This window comes from Paramisgurnus dabryanus, chromosome 20, assembly GCF_030506205.2.
Source record: "Paramisgurnus dabryanus chromosome 20, PD_genome_1.1, whole genome shotgun sequence".
Lineage (NCBI taxonomy): Eukaryota > Metazoa > Chordata > Actinopteri > Cypriniformes > Cobitidae > Paramisgurnus > Paramisgurnus dabryanus.
The window spans coordinates 22,941,604-22,954,019 of record NC_133356.1 but is presented as its reverse complement, the minus strand read 5'-3'; the positions used below and the strand labels follow the sequence as shown (position 1 = coordinate 22,954,019).

The 12,416-nt window shown below is 38.9% G+C and overlaps 1 protein-coding gene across 1 annotated transcript; it reads left to right on the top strand.

Moving 5' to 3' along the window:
• The first annotated feature begins 7,315 nt into the window (after positions 1-7,315).
• LOC135787261 (serine protease HTRA2, mitochondrial-like) lies at positions 7,316-12,109 on the top strand. The gene is made up of 8 exons (XM_065297117.2): positions 7,316-7,934; positions 8,072-8,276; positions 8,368-8,562; positions 8,723-8,755; positions 10,037-10,145; positions 10,217-10,286; positions 11,306-11,401; positions 11,528-12,109. The coding sequence occupies exons 1-8, from the start codon at positions 7,504-7,506 to the stop codon at positions 11,691-11,693; spliced, it is 1,305 nt and encodes a 434-aa protein (XP_065153189.1). The 5' UTR covers positions 7,316-7,503; the 3' UTR covers positions 11,694-12,109.
• The last annotated feature ends 307 nt before the right edge of the window (positions 12,110-12,416 follow it).

The following is a 12,416-nucleotide window of genomic DNA, read 5'->3' as shown; positions in this document are numbered from 1 at the left end:
ATTTTTTTTTTTTTTTTTTTTTGAGGACCAGAAGAACAGACTAAATGTTAATTTAAAATGAAAAGTAAGGGAAAGTTGTTTTGTTTTATTGTCTTTTCAAGTAAAAACACTTAGTGACCCCATATTAACCAAACTACCTGCTGTTTTTTACATAACTAATAGTCACATTGACATGTGATCCCATTTAATCCAGATTTGCTAATCTGAAAAAGTGTGTATTTGGATCAGGGTGATCCAATCCAATTTTGCTTTGAAAAACCAGAACACCAGTGAGATGGTTTACCTGATCCTGGATAGAAAAACATGGGATTTCCAAATCTGGATCATTTTGATTCAGATTCAACTTTTTGAACAACTGGCCCCAAATTATAAAAAATGAAACTCATATTGTATGCTGCTCTTTTTTTAAGCAATGCTGTGATTTTAATTCCCTGAAATTTTTGTTTCATACCAATCACAATTGTCAATACTGAGTTAGACCCATTTATGGGGCGGTTTCCAAACAGGGATTATCTTAAACAAGGACTAGGCCTTAGCTAGTTTTAACAAACATGCCTTACTTAAAACATTACTTGTATGCATTTTGAGGCAAAACAAAGGGCACTGATGTTTTTTTAGAACCTTTCTAGAACCTTCTGATCTTTAAGATAGTGGGTATCTGCAAAATGTATTTAACCTTCTAAGTTTCTTTCCCAGTGATTTCAACGCAACTCGGGTCTTTGTCTTATTAGGCATACAGTAAGCTTGAACATAAAAATAAATCACTAAAAATAAACATAATGAATATGTCACAAACAATCTTTGTAATTGTTGTTTTGTGCACTATTTTATGTTTAATAAAAAAATAGTGTCTCTTTATTTGGTTGCTGCACATGGGGATGGGGGGGTGTTATGTAAAAGACATTACATAACTTTTTTAATTTAAATAGATTTTTAAACTGTTCAGGGCTCTGATATCAATCTACCTGTAAAGTACAAGGAAGGGGACGTTTTCCAGAGGGACGCTGAGAAGGAGAGGCGGATGGAGACGCTTTGCTGGATTGGCAGACTGATAGATGAATGTCTACAAAAACATATAAAAGTACTGTGAGAACAGCGTCAGCAAACATTCAAGCACTAAAACATCACTGTTGATTAATAAATGTTCAAACAAAACAAGACTTACTAAGAAACAGAACAACAGTCGACCTCCATCTTCTCCACAGTGTCTGCTTTATTTGGCTGTAAATAAAACCATCAGAGATTTAATACTTTTCTCATTGAAATTGTCACTTATAACGTTGTAACTTTTGTGAAATTTACCGGAGAGGATGGAGGCGTCTGTGCCTGAGGAGGTGACCTCCTTTACAGCCCATAAGGAGATGAATGTCTGTAAATACATATAAATATATTATTAAGAACTGTTTCTGTAAACATTCATGCACAGACTTTGATAAACTTACTGAGCTTTAATATGGCCTGCTGAAGAAAAATGAGCTTGATGCTTCCTTGAGCGAGGCAGTGGAGGAGGCGACTGAGCGTGAAGAGGTGAAGGTCTACACACACATATAAAGATACTGTTAAAACTGTTTCTGCTAACATTTAAACAATAAAAAATTATATTTACTGTAAAAGGTTTAAAACACAGATAAATGTAATACAACACTGGTTACAGATGAATTTAGAGAAACTTTGATAAACTTACTGAGAAAAAAACTGCTTGCAACCTCCATGTTCTCAACTGCATCTACATTATTTTGCTGTAAATGAAACAATCATGTTTAAAAAATTTACATGAAACTCCTTTTTTTTATTAATATTGGCACTTATAACTTCAGGTGTTTGGTGTAAATCTACCTGAGAGGACTGAGAAATCTGGGCCTGAGGAGGCGCAAATGAATTTGACATGCCATAAAGAGAGGAATGTCTAAAAATACATATAAATAGATTATTCAGAACAGTTTCTGTAAACATTCATGCACAACTAATTGTAATATAACAATGTATAAAATGAAGGCACTGTTAAACTTACTGAGATGAATAACTGTGAATAACATCCATCTCCTCGACTGTGTCTGCACTATTTTTCTGTAAGTAAAACAATCATAGTTTTAAAATATTACCATAAAACAAAATTTTCATTAAAAATGGCACTGATAAAGTGCAGGCCTTTGATGCTAATCTACCTGAGAGGATGGAGACGTAGGGGTCTGAGGAGGCGCAAGCTGGGCAGAAGAATCGCGAGGAGATGAATGTCTGTAAATACATTATATCATTAAGAACTGCTTCTGTAAACATTTATGCACAGCTAATCGTTATATAACAAATGTAAAGTGTAAAACAAACAGATTTGATAAACTTACTGAGAAACCAAACTATATTGAACCTCCATCTCCTCAACTCTGTCTCCATTATTTTGCTGCAAATAAAACAATCAGATATTATATATATATATATATATATATATATATATATATATATATATATATATATATATATATATATATATATATATATATATATATATATATATATTTAATACTCCTCAATTGCAAGTCACTTTGGATAAAAGCGTCTGCTAAATGTAATGTAACGTTAATACATGTACATGAAATGACTAAAATTACTCTGACATAAATCTACCTGTGAGAGAAAGGGAGTTTGAGGCTGTGGAGCAGTAACTTGAGTGAAGAAGGATGGGACCCCTGCTGGAGGATGTGGAGCGGCCACAGGAGCAGAGAAGGATGAGACCTCTGCTGGAGGATGTGGAGCGGCCACAGGAGCAGAGGAGGATGGGACCTCTGCTAGAGGATGCAGAGAAGGATGGGACCTCTGATGGAGGATGTGGAGCGGCCACAGGAGCAGAGGAGTATGGGACCTCTGCTAGAGGATGCAGAGTGGCCACAGGAGCAGAGGAGGATGGGACCTTTGCTGGAGGATGTGGAGCGGCCACAGGCGAAGAAAAGGATGGGACATCTGCTGGAGGATGTGGAGTGGCCACAGGAGCAGAGAAGGATGGGACCCCTGCTGGAGGATGTGGAGCGGCCACAGGCGAAGAAAAGGATGGGACATCTGCTGGAGGATGTGGAGTGGCCACAGGAGCAGAAAAGGATGGGACCTCTGATAGAGGATGTGGAGTGGCCACAGGAGCAAAGAAGGATCGGACCCCTGCTAGAGGCTGTGAAGCGGCCACAGGAGCAGAGAAGGATGGGACCTCTGATAGAGAATGTGGAGTGGCCACAGGAGCAGAGGAAGGGACCTCTGCTGGAGGATGTGGAGCGGCCACAGGCGAAGAAAAGGATGGGACATCTGCTGGAGGATGTGGAGTGGCCACAGGAGCAGAGAAGGATGGGGCCCCTGCTGGAGGCTGTGGAGCGGCCACAGGAGCAGAGAAGGATGAGACCTCTGCTGGAGGATGTGGAGCGGCCACAGGAGCAGAGAAGGATGGGACCTCTGCCACAGGAGCAGAGAAGGATGGGGCCCCTGCTGGAGGCTGTGGAGCGGCCACAGGAGCAGAGAAGGATGAGACCTCTGCTGGAGGATGTGGAGCGGCCACAGGAGCAGAGGAGGATGGGACGTCTGCTAGAGGATGCAGAGAAGGATGGGACCTCTGATGGAGGATGTGGAGCGGCCACAGGAGCAGAGGAGTATGGGACCTCTGCTAGAGGATGCAGAGCGGCCACAGGCGAAGAAAAGGATGGGACATCTGCTGGAGGATGTGGAGTGGCCACAGGAGCAGAGAAGGATGGGACCCCTGCTGGAGGATGTGGAGCGGCCACAGGCGAAGAAAAGGATGGGACATCTGCTGGAGGATGTGGAGTGGCCACAGGAGCAGAGAAGGATGGGACCTCTGATAGAGGATGTGGAGTGGCCACAGGAGCAAAGAAGGATCGGACCCCTGCTAGAGGCTGTGAAGCGGCCACAGGAGCAGAGAAGGATGGGACCTCTGATAGAGAATGTGGAGTGGCCACAGGAGCAAAGAAGGATCGGACCCCTGCTAGAGGCTGTGAAGCGGCCACAGGAGCAGAGGAGGATGGGACCTCTGCTAGAGGATGCAGAGCGGCCACAGGAGCAGAGGAGTATGGGACCTCTGCTGGAGGATGTGGAGCGGCCACAGGCGAAGAAAAGGATGGGACATCTGCTGGAGGATGTGGAGTGGCCACAGGAGCAGAGAAGGATGGGGCCCCTGCTGGAGGCTGTGGAGCGGCCACAGGAGCAGAGAAGGATGAGACCTCTGCTGGAGGATGTGGAGCGGCCACAGGAGCAGAGAAGGATGGGACCTCTGCTGGACTCTTTATAAAACTCTCTGAGGATGACACAAGCAGACAGAATCTCACCTGATGTGTGGAGAGATCGCCTCTGCTGAGGACTTGACACCTCCATCAGTCACTGAATGGAGCCTTTCCACAACAGAGGAACTCCTGATCAGACAGATATAACAAACAATAAGCCAGTAAATCAGAGCTGAAAAATATCATGCAAATGATAGCACTGATATATAAGACACATGAGTACAGAGATCTATTACAAAGAGTTTTTATGCTGTGTATTTCTTATGTTACCCTTTAGTGGGGGAGCTGGTGCTTGTGTCAGGAAGATCATGATGAGAGGATGACTCCGACCCTCTCTCCTCAAAGTCATCCTCCACCACTGCTTTCTCATCTGGACCTTTAAGTGATAGAAAAAGAGAAGAATTCATCCTTTAATCCAGCATATTGTCCAGGATTTTCAATCTGAGTTTCAGTGTCAGGTGTGGTAAAGGACAGCAAAACACTTCAAAGCTTCAAATAACTATTCTTTTCAGAAATGTTCCATTATTTGTTAATCAGTCCACCAAAAACCACATCTACAACACATTAACTGCAAAAATAATGATCCGATACAGATATCAATTGGCTGATATTATTTATGTGTATATTTTAGTAAAGTACCAACATACAGTATATTATACTACAGTACTGTATTCTATATACAGCACTAGTCAAAAGTTTGGATACAAGTGGTAAGCGTGTTCAAACTTTTGACTGGTACTCTATATATAATGCAGTACATACATAAACAGAATATACTGTATATACATAAACACATTTTTTTTGCAATTATCACTCAAATGTGGTGATCAAATATTTATAATGGCATAACATAATGGAGGTAGTCGTTTAACAAAATTTTTTTTATCCAAAATGAATCTGATCAGTTCACTAAACAATAAACTCCACTTAGTATAAATAACTTTAAAACACAAAGAGAAGAATAAAATATATATTACTTGCATTATTGCAGTTTTAAGGGATGAGGTTCACGTTATACTGGACTTATAGACCCTTTTACTGTTTGTACACAATGATGACGTGGCAGCGTATGCGCGCGCATTTAGGCAACGGAAGTATCGTAAGAATCAACAGTGAAGCAACACAAACAGTAAGTTATTTTTAAAAAATTGACTTTATCAACATTTTCAACACAGCTACCAGATCCGTGTACTATAGTGGAGTGGATAAAAGACGTTAGCAGATGGCCAAAAATAAAGTTGCAAGATACATATATACGTATATTAGTATATTATATTAGTGCAACCAAACGCAACAACGGGACATTTTGATGTTGAGAAACCGTTTTAATAAACTTTCTGAGTTGCTACCACGTTAGAACCAATGGGGAATAACACCACTTCCGTTGCCCAAATGCGCGCGCAGGCTATTTGATCACGTGAGCTGTAAAAGGGTCTATATTGAAAAAGGAAAGTTATGGAGTCATTGTTTATAAACTTTATAGTTAGTTATGTATTTCACAAATTAATTAGCAACTTAATATCTGAGAAAGAACTTACATTTGCATGTACACAAAGTATGAACATGTTTAGTAACATTATGTATAATGTACATAATAGTAATACGTAATGGAGGTAGTTGTTTAACAATAAACTTTTTTTATCCAAAATTAATCTGATCAGTTCACTAAAAAATAAAAAGACCTTACATTTGCATGTACAAAAAGTATGAGCATGTTTAGTAACAACACAAGCAGCATAATATTAGTGCGCGTTTGTTTAAACGCGTCTTTCTCCCGCTCGTGTTTTAGCAACTCGCCCATAGACCATCCCATCGAAGTATTTAGGGCAGAAGCGGTCGAAACAAGTGGACAAAAGAGTGCGGATTAAAACAGGATTGTGTCTCTCTCTGCAATTTATAATACGATCGACGCGTCTTATACAAGGTGTAAAAATGTCGTGAAGACACCGCTTGACTGTTGCCGCCTGAACGAGACCCATGTCACTACGCAGTGACCGGTGTTGCCAGTAGCATCCGAGCGCCCTCTGGTGGACAAACAAATACCTACATCGTTTACAAACATTTTATTATGTCGATAATAATGATGTTGTGGCAGTTAATTATTTAATAAATATCATTAGGTACATTACTTATAGATACAATATATTTTTTAAATAATTTAATAAATGGTTAATGGTTAGACGAAAATATGATTTCTTGAATCATTCTCGCGGTACTTTGACGTCATCCGGCTGTCGGTTCTTGCGGCGCCGCATGAAGTCGAACAAGCCTGATAACTAGCCAATGTGGATTTAAACTACGGTAAACTATCAGCAAATTTGGAAAGTAAATATTTGTTTATATTACTGTAATAATTTGTAAAAGGACATGTATGATTTAAAGGTGAAAGTATTATTTACATCATATGTTTTTTTTACCATAATTTAACTCATGGGTAAAAAAATAGTAACATCTGACCAAAAAACTTTGAGAATGGGCAACGATATAACAAATGTAAAATATCTTCAATATTGCAAAAGGGGATAAAGAAGATGCATTCCCTTCTGAAAAATCTAGCTTTTTGGTCACTTTTTAAGCTGGTCTAGCTGGACTTAGCTGGTCAGGCTGGAAGACCAGCTGACCCACAAGCTTTGCCAGCCTACTGCCACCTTAAACCAGCTACCAGCTTATCTTTCCAGCTGGTCTTTGCTGGATTTTTGAGTAGGGAATTCTTAGAAATTAGCTAAAGAATAGTAAATTGCAAGGATATCTGTGTACAATTTTGACCTGGAGTTCCTTAATTTTGTTTGTTATAACAAGCTTGTAAGATAAGGTCCAAAAGTTTTTATCAGTATAAAAGAAACTCTGAATAGAATAAAGTATAAAGAAATTATTGCAATTTTATCTAAAGTATAAACACCATTGATTGCAAGTGTAAAAATATAATAATTTAAAACACCATAACTTAAGTGTGCTTTCAGAAATGTTTTTAAACACCGCCAAAAACATGATGAGACATGCTTATCGGAAATGTCCAAGCATGCGCAGATGTGTTGGCAAAGCGTCACTTCCGCGACAGTCATTGGCATATGACACTAAAGAGCGTAGTGTTGGTTAGGTGTATCTTCATGAAGATTTTATTCTCTCTCAGTAGGTTTTATTTATTCAACTAGATTTTTTTAGACACCGTGATGTGAGAGTACTTCTTTGTCCACTACTTGTGTTTTTTTTACTATAGATCTGATACAACAACATGGCAACATCACATGTGAATCGCTGTCTTATAAAGACAATGACAAGATGTCTTCAAAACATCAGCCGGCAACAGCATTTTATAAATGTAAGATCTTTAGGACACTTAACTAAATCGTCATCGGACAAACACGAAGGAGGGGCTGATAACAGGCAGAGGACTTCGGAAGACAGCGGGCGATTTACAGCAGTCGCTGCTGTTGGACTTGGAGTCGGTGGAGCAGCAGCTGTGTATGCGTTACGAGATGAGGATAATAAAGATGCACTACAGAGGACAGTGACTGTCAGACAGTTACTAATAGACAGCCTGTTACCTACTGTCCAGTGTGCCTCTCCTTTTAAACCCGACAGCCCGCGCTACAAATACAATTTCATCGCAGATGTGGTGGAGAAAGCAACTCCTGCTGTAGTGTACATTGAGATTGTGGGGAGGTGAGTCGCTCAAAATACACAATATAAATGAATGCTTGGATTTGTTTGTGTACAAATGTACTTTCTGTAAAGCTGCAAAAATGAAAAATTGTGTTGGATTAAGTAAAATTGAATACTTTTACACTGTTTTCTATCAGACACCCTTTCTCCGGCCGTGAGGTGCCCATCTCAAATGGTTCTGGCTTCATCGTAAACAGTGATGGCCTTATAGTGACCAATGCCCATGTGGTTGCCAACAAGCGTGGTGTCCGTGTAAAACTGACCAATGGGGAGACTTACAATGCCATAGTCCAGGATGTAGACCAGGCTGCGGACATTGCAACTATAAAAATCAATGCTAAGGTACCAAAGATGCTGTAGTACATTTGCACACGATAGTTTTATAATAGGACATAACATCTAAATCTCCTTTATTCTGTTTTCCATCTCTTAGCATCCCCTCCCAACGTTGCAACTTGCCCAGTCGTCTGATGTACGACAGGGTGAGTTTGTGGTTGCCATGGGAAGCCCATTTTCTCTAAAAAACACTATCACTTCTGGTATAGTCAGCTCCGCACAGAGAGGCAGTAAAGAGCTGGGCCTGTCCAACCACAATATGGAGTACATCCAGACTGATGCTACCATAGATGTAAGGACACAGAAAACTACACAACATTGTACTTTGGAAGTAATTGTGCATGCGAACACCATATTAATACCTTAAGAATTACAGTACCTGCTTGTTACATTTTTCCCAAAATTAAGCAGTTGAGTTATTGTGTTAACTCAGTGGTACCTTCTCTTTACAGTTTGGAAATTCAGGAGGTCCCCTTATTAACCTGGTGAGTCACAGACATGTCACAATACACTACCTATTAAAAATAAAGGTTCTTCATAGCGATGGCATTGAAAAAAACATGTATTCAAATGTTCTTGAAAGAACCATTTTATGTTCTGGTGCTTAAAGAACCATTTAGACAGTAAAGGTTCTTCTTTGGCATTGTGAAGCACCTTTATTTATTGAGTGTACCTGCGCCTTTTGGTTATAGTATTGAGAGAGTTTTATTTCCCATACCAGATTTCATGCAGACAGTGCTTGTAAGATTGTTACTCTAGATGAGAGAGTAATTGAACGAGTATCAGTCTACAAATATCTTGGCTTTTTCCTAGAAGAAAGTTTGTCTTTTAAGCAGCATATAGAATGTCTAACAAAAAACCTTAGAGTGAAGTTGGGTTTCTATTATAAAAATAAAGGCTGTTTTTCTTTTAGTGCGAGAAAAACACTTATACAAGCTAAATTTTTGTCAAAGCTAGATTATGGTGATATTTTATATATGCATGCCAAGAAATCTTCTTTGAAAATGCTGGACTCAGTATACCATGCAGCACTAAGATTTGTAAGATCTGTAGCTTTCGTACGCATCACTGTAACTTGTATGAGAGGCCTGTTGGTTGGCCTTCTTTGCATAATCGCAGGTTGGAGCATTGGTATGTTTTTCTTTATAAGGCCATAATGTATAAACTGCCTTCTTATTTATGTTCTCTCCTGATTCCTAAAGTCACTACTGGGAAATGTAATCTTAGATTAAATGGACAAATCATGTATGACATTCCCCGAACGCGAACTGTTTTCGGTGAAAGTGCCTTTACATTTTTTTGCCCCATCATCCTGGTACAAACTGCAGAAACATCTTAAATTAGAACATCTACCAACATTGATGCAGTTTAAAATTAAGATAAAGAATTACTTGAGGACTTACTTGCTGATACTGAGTTCTGCTGGTGATTATGTGGAGATTATGTCAATTTGGCAACTTTTTTTTCTCTCTTTCTCTATGTTTTATGTTGTCTGTTTTTGCTGTATATTTTAATTATGAAACTTTTATTCTGCTGTCTTGGCCAGGACTCCCTTGAAAAAGAGATTCTGAATCTCAATGGGATTTCTTTCCTGGTTAAATAAAGGTTAAATAAAAAATAAAATAAAAAAATAAATGCAAGGTTAATTAGATTGATTAGATAATACAATACATAAGTGTGATGAAACATCTATTGTGGATAAGAACAAAGCTGTTAGTCTGATGCAGTTTGTGATATATAGCTGATTTGGCCTTTGTGATCTTTAGGATGGTGAGGTCATCGGCATTAATACCATGAAGGTGACTGCTGGGATTTCCTTTGCTATTCCCTCAGATAGAGTTCGCCTCTTCCTTAATCGTGCTGCAGATAAACCGAGTAAGAATAACTTTACCAGCTTTTTATCACTCACTTGAAAGACTGTTACTGATGGGAATTGTCTCTTTTAGAATCCTGGTTTGGTGACTCGGGATCAAAACGACGATACATTGGAGTGATGATGCTGACCCTCACCCCCAGGTAACTGTTATTGATTAAAATACACACTTGATTATGGGGTTATTTAAAGTGACACTCTACTTTTTTGAAAATAGGCTTATTTTCCAGCTCCCCTAGAGTTAAACATTTGAGTTTTACCGTTTTGGAACCCATTCAGTCAATCTCCGGATCTGGTGGTAGCACTTTTAGCATAGCTTAGCATAATTCATTGACTCTTATTAGACCATTAGCATCACGGTCAAAAATGGTCCCCAGTTATATAGTCCACAGTTGTTGAAGGTTACCAAGGAGACAATTTTTTTTCAGGCGCTGTGTAATATCATTGCACCTGCTGCAACCATGGTACAACAGCAAAGTCCTTGATTATTACGCCAGAATGAGAGTATAGTTCCTAGCCATATCTACCTAGAAAATCACACCTTTTAATTTTTTGTCGGTCTTAGTACACAATGTAACTACAGAAGAATCAAGTTTTAAATAGGAAAAATATTGAAACTCTTTGGTTATTTTTGAGCACGATGCTAATGGTCTAATCAGATTCAATGGATTGTGCTAAGCTATGCTAAAAGTGGTACAGCCAGATACTGAGATCGGCTGAATGGATTTCAAAACGGTAAGAATCAAATGTTTAACTCAAGGGGAGCTGGAAAATGAGCATATTTTCAAAAAAAGTGGAGTGTCCCTATCTGCCTTGTTTTCAGTTCAATAGAAATAATTTAAACCAGGTTTGTTTTGCAAACACCCAACAGTTGGTGCTGAATGTTATTTCCATCTTATTTTAATTTTACTGCGTCTCCCTTTTGAAGTCATAAAATTTGCTGGAGCCTATTCTAGCTATTTTGGGCCAAGTTGAACGTTATTTGCATGGTGTAATTTTTTTTCATTACCATTATCTACAAAAGCATACTTTCACTTGCAACTGTTCACAGAAATCCCTCTCAGTGTGTATGCTAGCTGTTAACTGAGGCAAGTGGACAGAAGGTTGATTTTGTTAAAGTGTACTATGAACTTGTCTAAGTGGTTTATGTTTGCCCCTTCAGTATAATTGAAGAGTTGAAGATGCGTGACCATAACTTTCCAGATGTAACACATGGAGTTCTTATCCACCGTGTGATCATTGGGTCTCCAGCCAATAGGTAAGCAGTTCCAATCTGACCCCAATGAACCTGGCTGTGTTTAGATATACACTGTTTTCTGAAAAATAGTTAAAAGAGGCTCCTACTGCTGTTGATGTCATTTCCTGGTTTTTTTCTGTTTCACAGAGCTGGAATGAAACCAGGGGATGTTATTGTTGAGATAAATGGGTCAAAGGTGAACACCTCAGAGGACATCTATAATGCCGTGAGGACGAGTGACAGCTTAAATGTGGTGGTCCGCAGGTCTAACGACCTCCTAATGCTGCACATGACCCCCGAACACACAGAGTGACATCGGCATAAAGATGCTGTAAGCGTTAGATAAAAGATGAGTCACAGAAATTGAGTGAATTAAAGACAGATGAGATGCATGGTTTTACGAGAAATTACAGTTAGAGATGTTTTAAGACGTAATGAAGTGGCCTGGATCTTGTTTATGTAAGCCTTACTTCCGGACAGTGTGGTGGTAACGTAATGTTGCGCAAGTTTTGTACATGTCTTCAGAAGTGCACATATGCGCGTGGCTATTTCTGAGCCTGTCAGCTTTCTGCATTACACTGGACAACTATCACTGGACCCTCTCGCTGAATCAGTATTGTTTTCAAGGAAACTTGAAACCATTACAAAACATTAAATCCTGTGTTCGGGACACAGTTTTGCACCAGTGAGCATTAATCACTATAAATAAAAAGGGTGCACTTATTGCTACATGTTTGTATTGAATCTTTTTTATAATTTTATGAAGGTTGTATTTTATTACAATTTAAAAACAAGTGATTTCACAATAAAATACTGAAATGTCCAAGTAAATAGCAAATTTTTATTCTGTGATGTACAGTGATTTTAAAGTGTAATTTTTAATAATTACAAAATAAGATTAATTTATTGTAGATTTTTGCTAAAGGGTATTGTTTAGAGAATAATGTATAGGCAGTATCACACTAAAGGGACTTGTTTCATGATAACAACCGTCTGCCTGTATATTATCCTGCTTATAACACGGCTCATAAGTAAG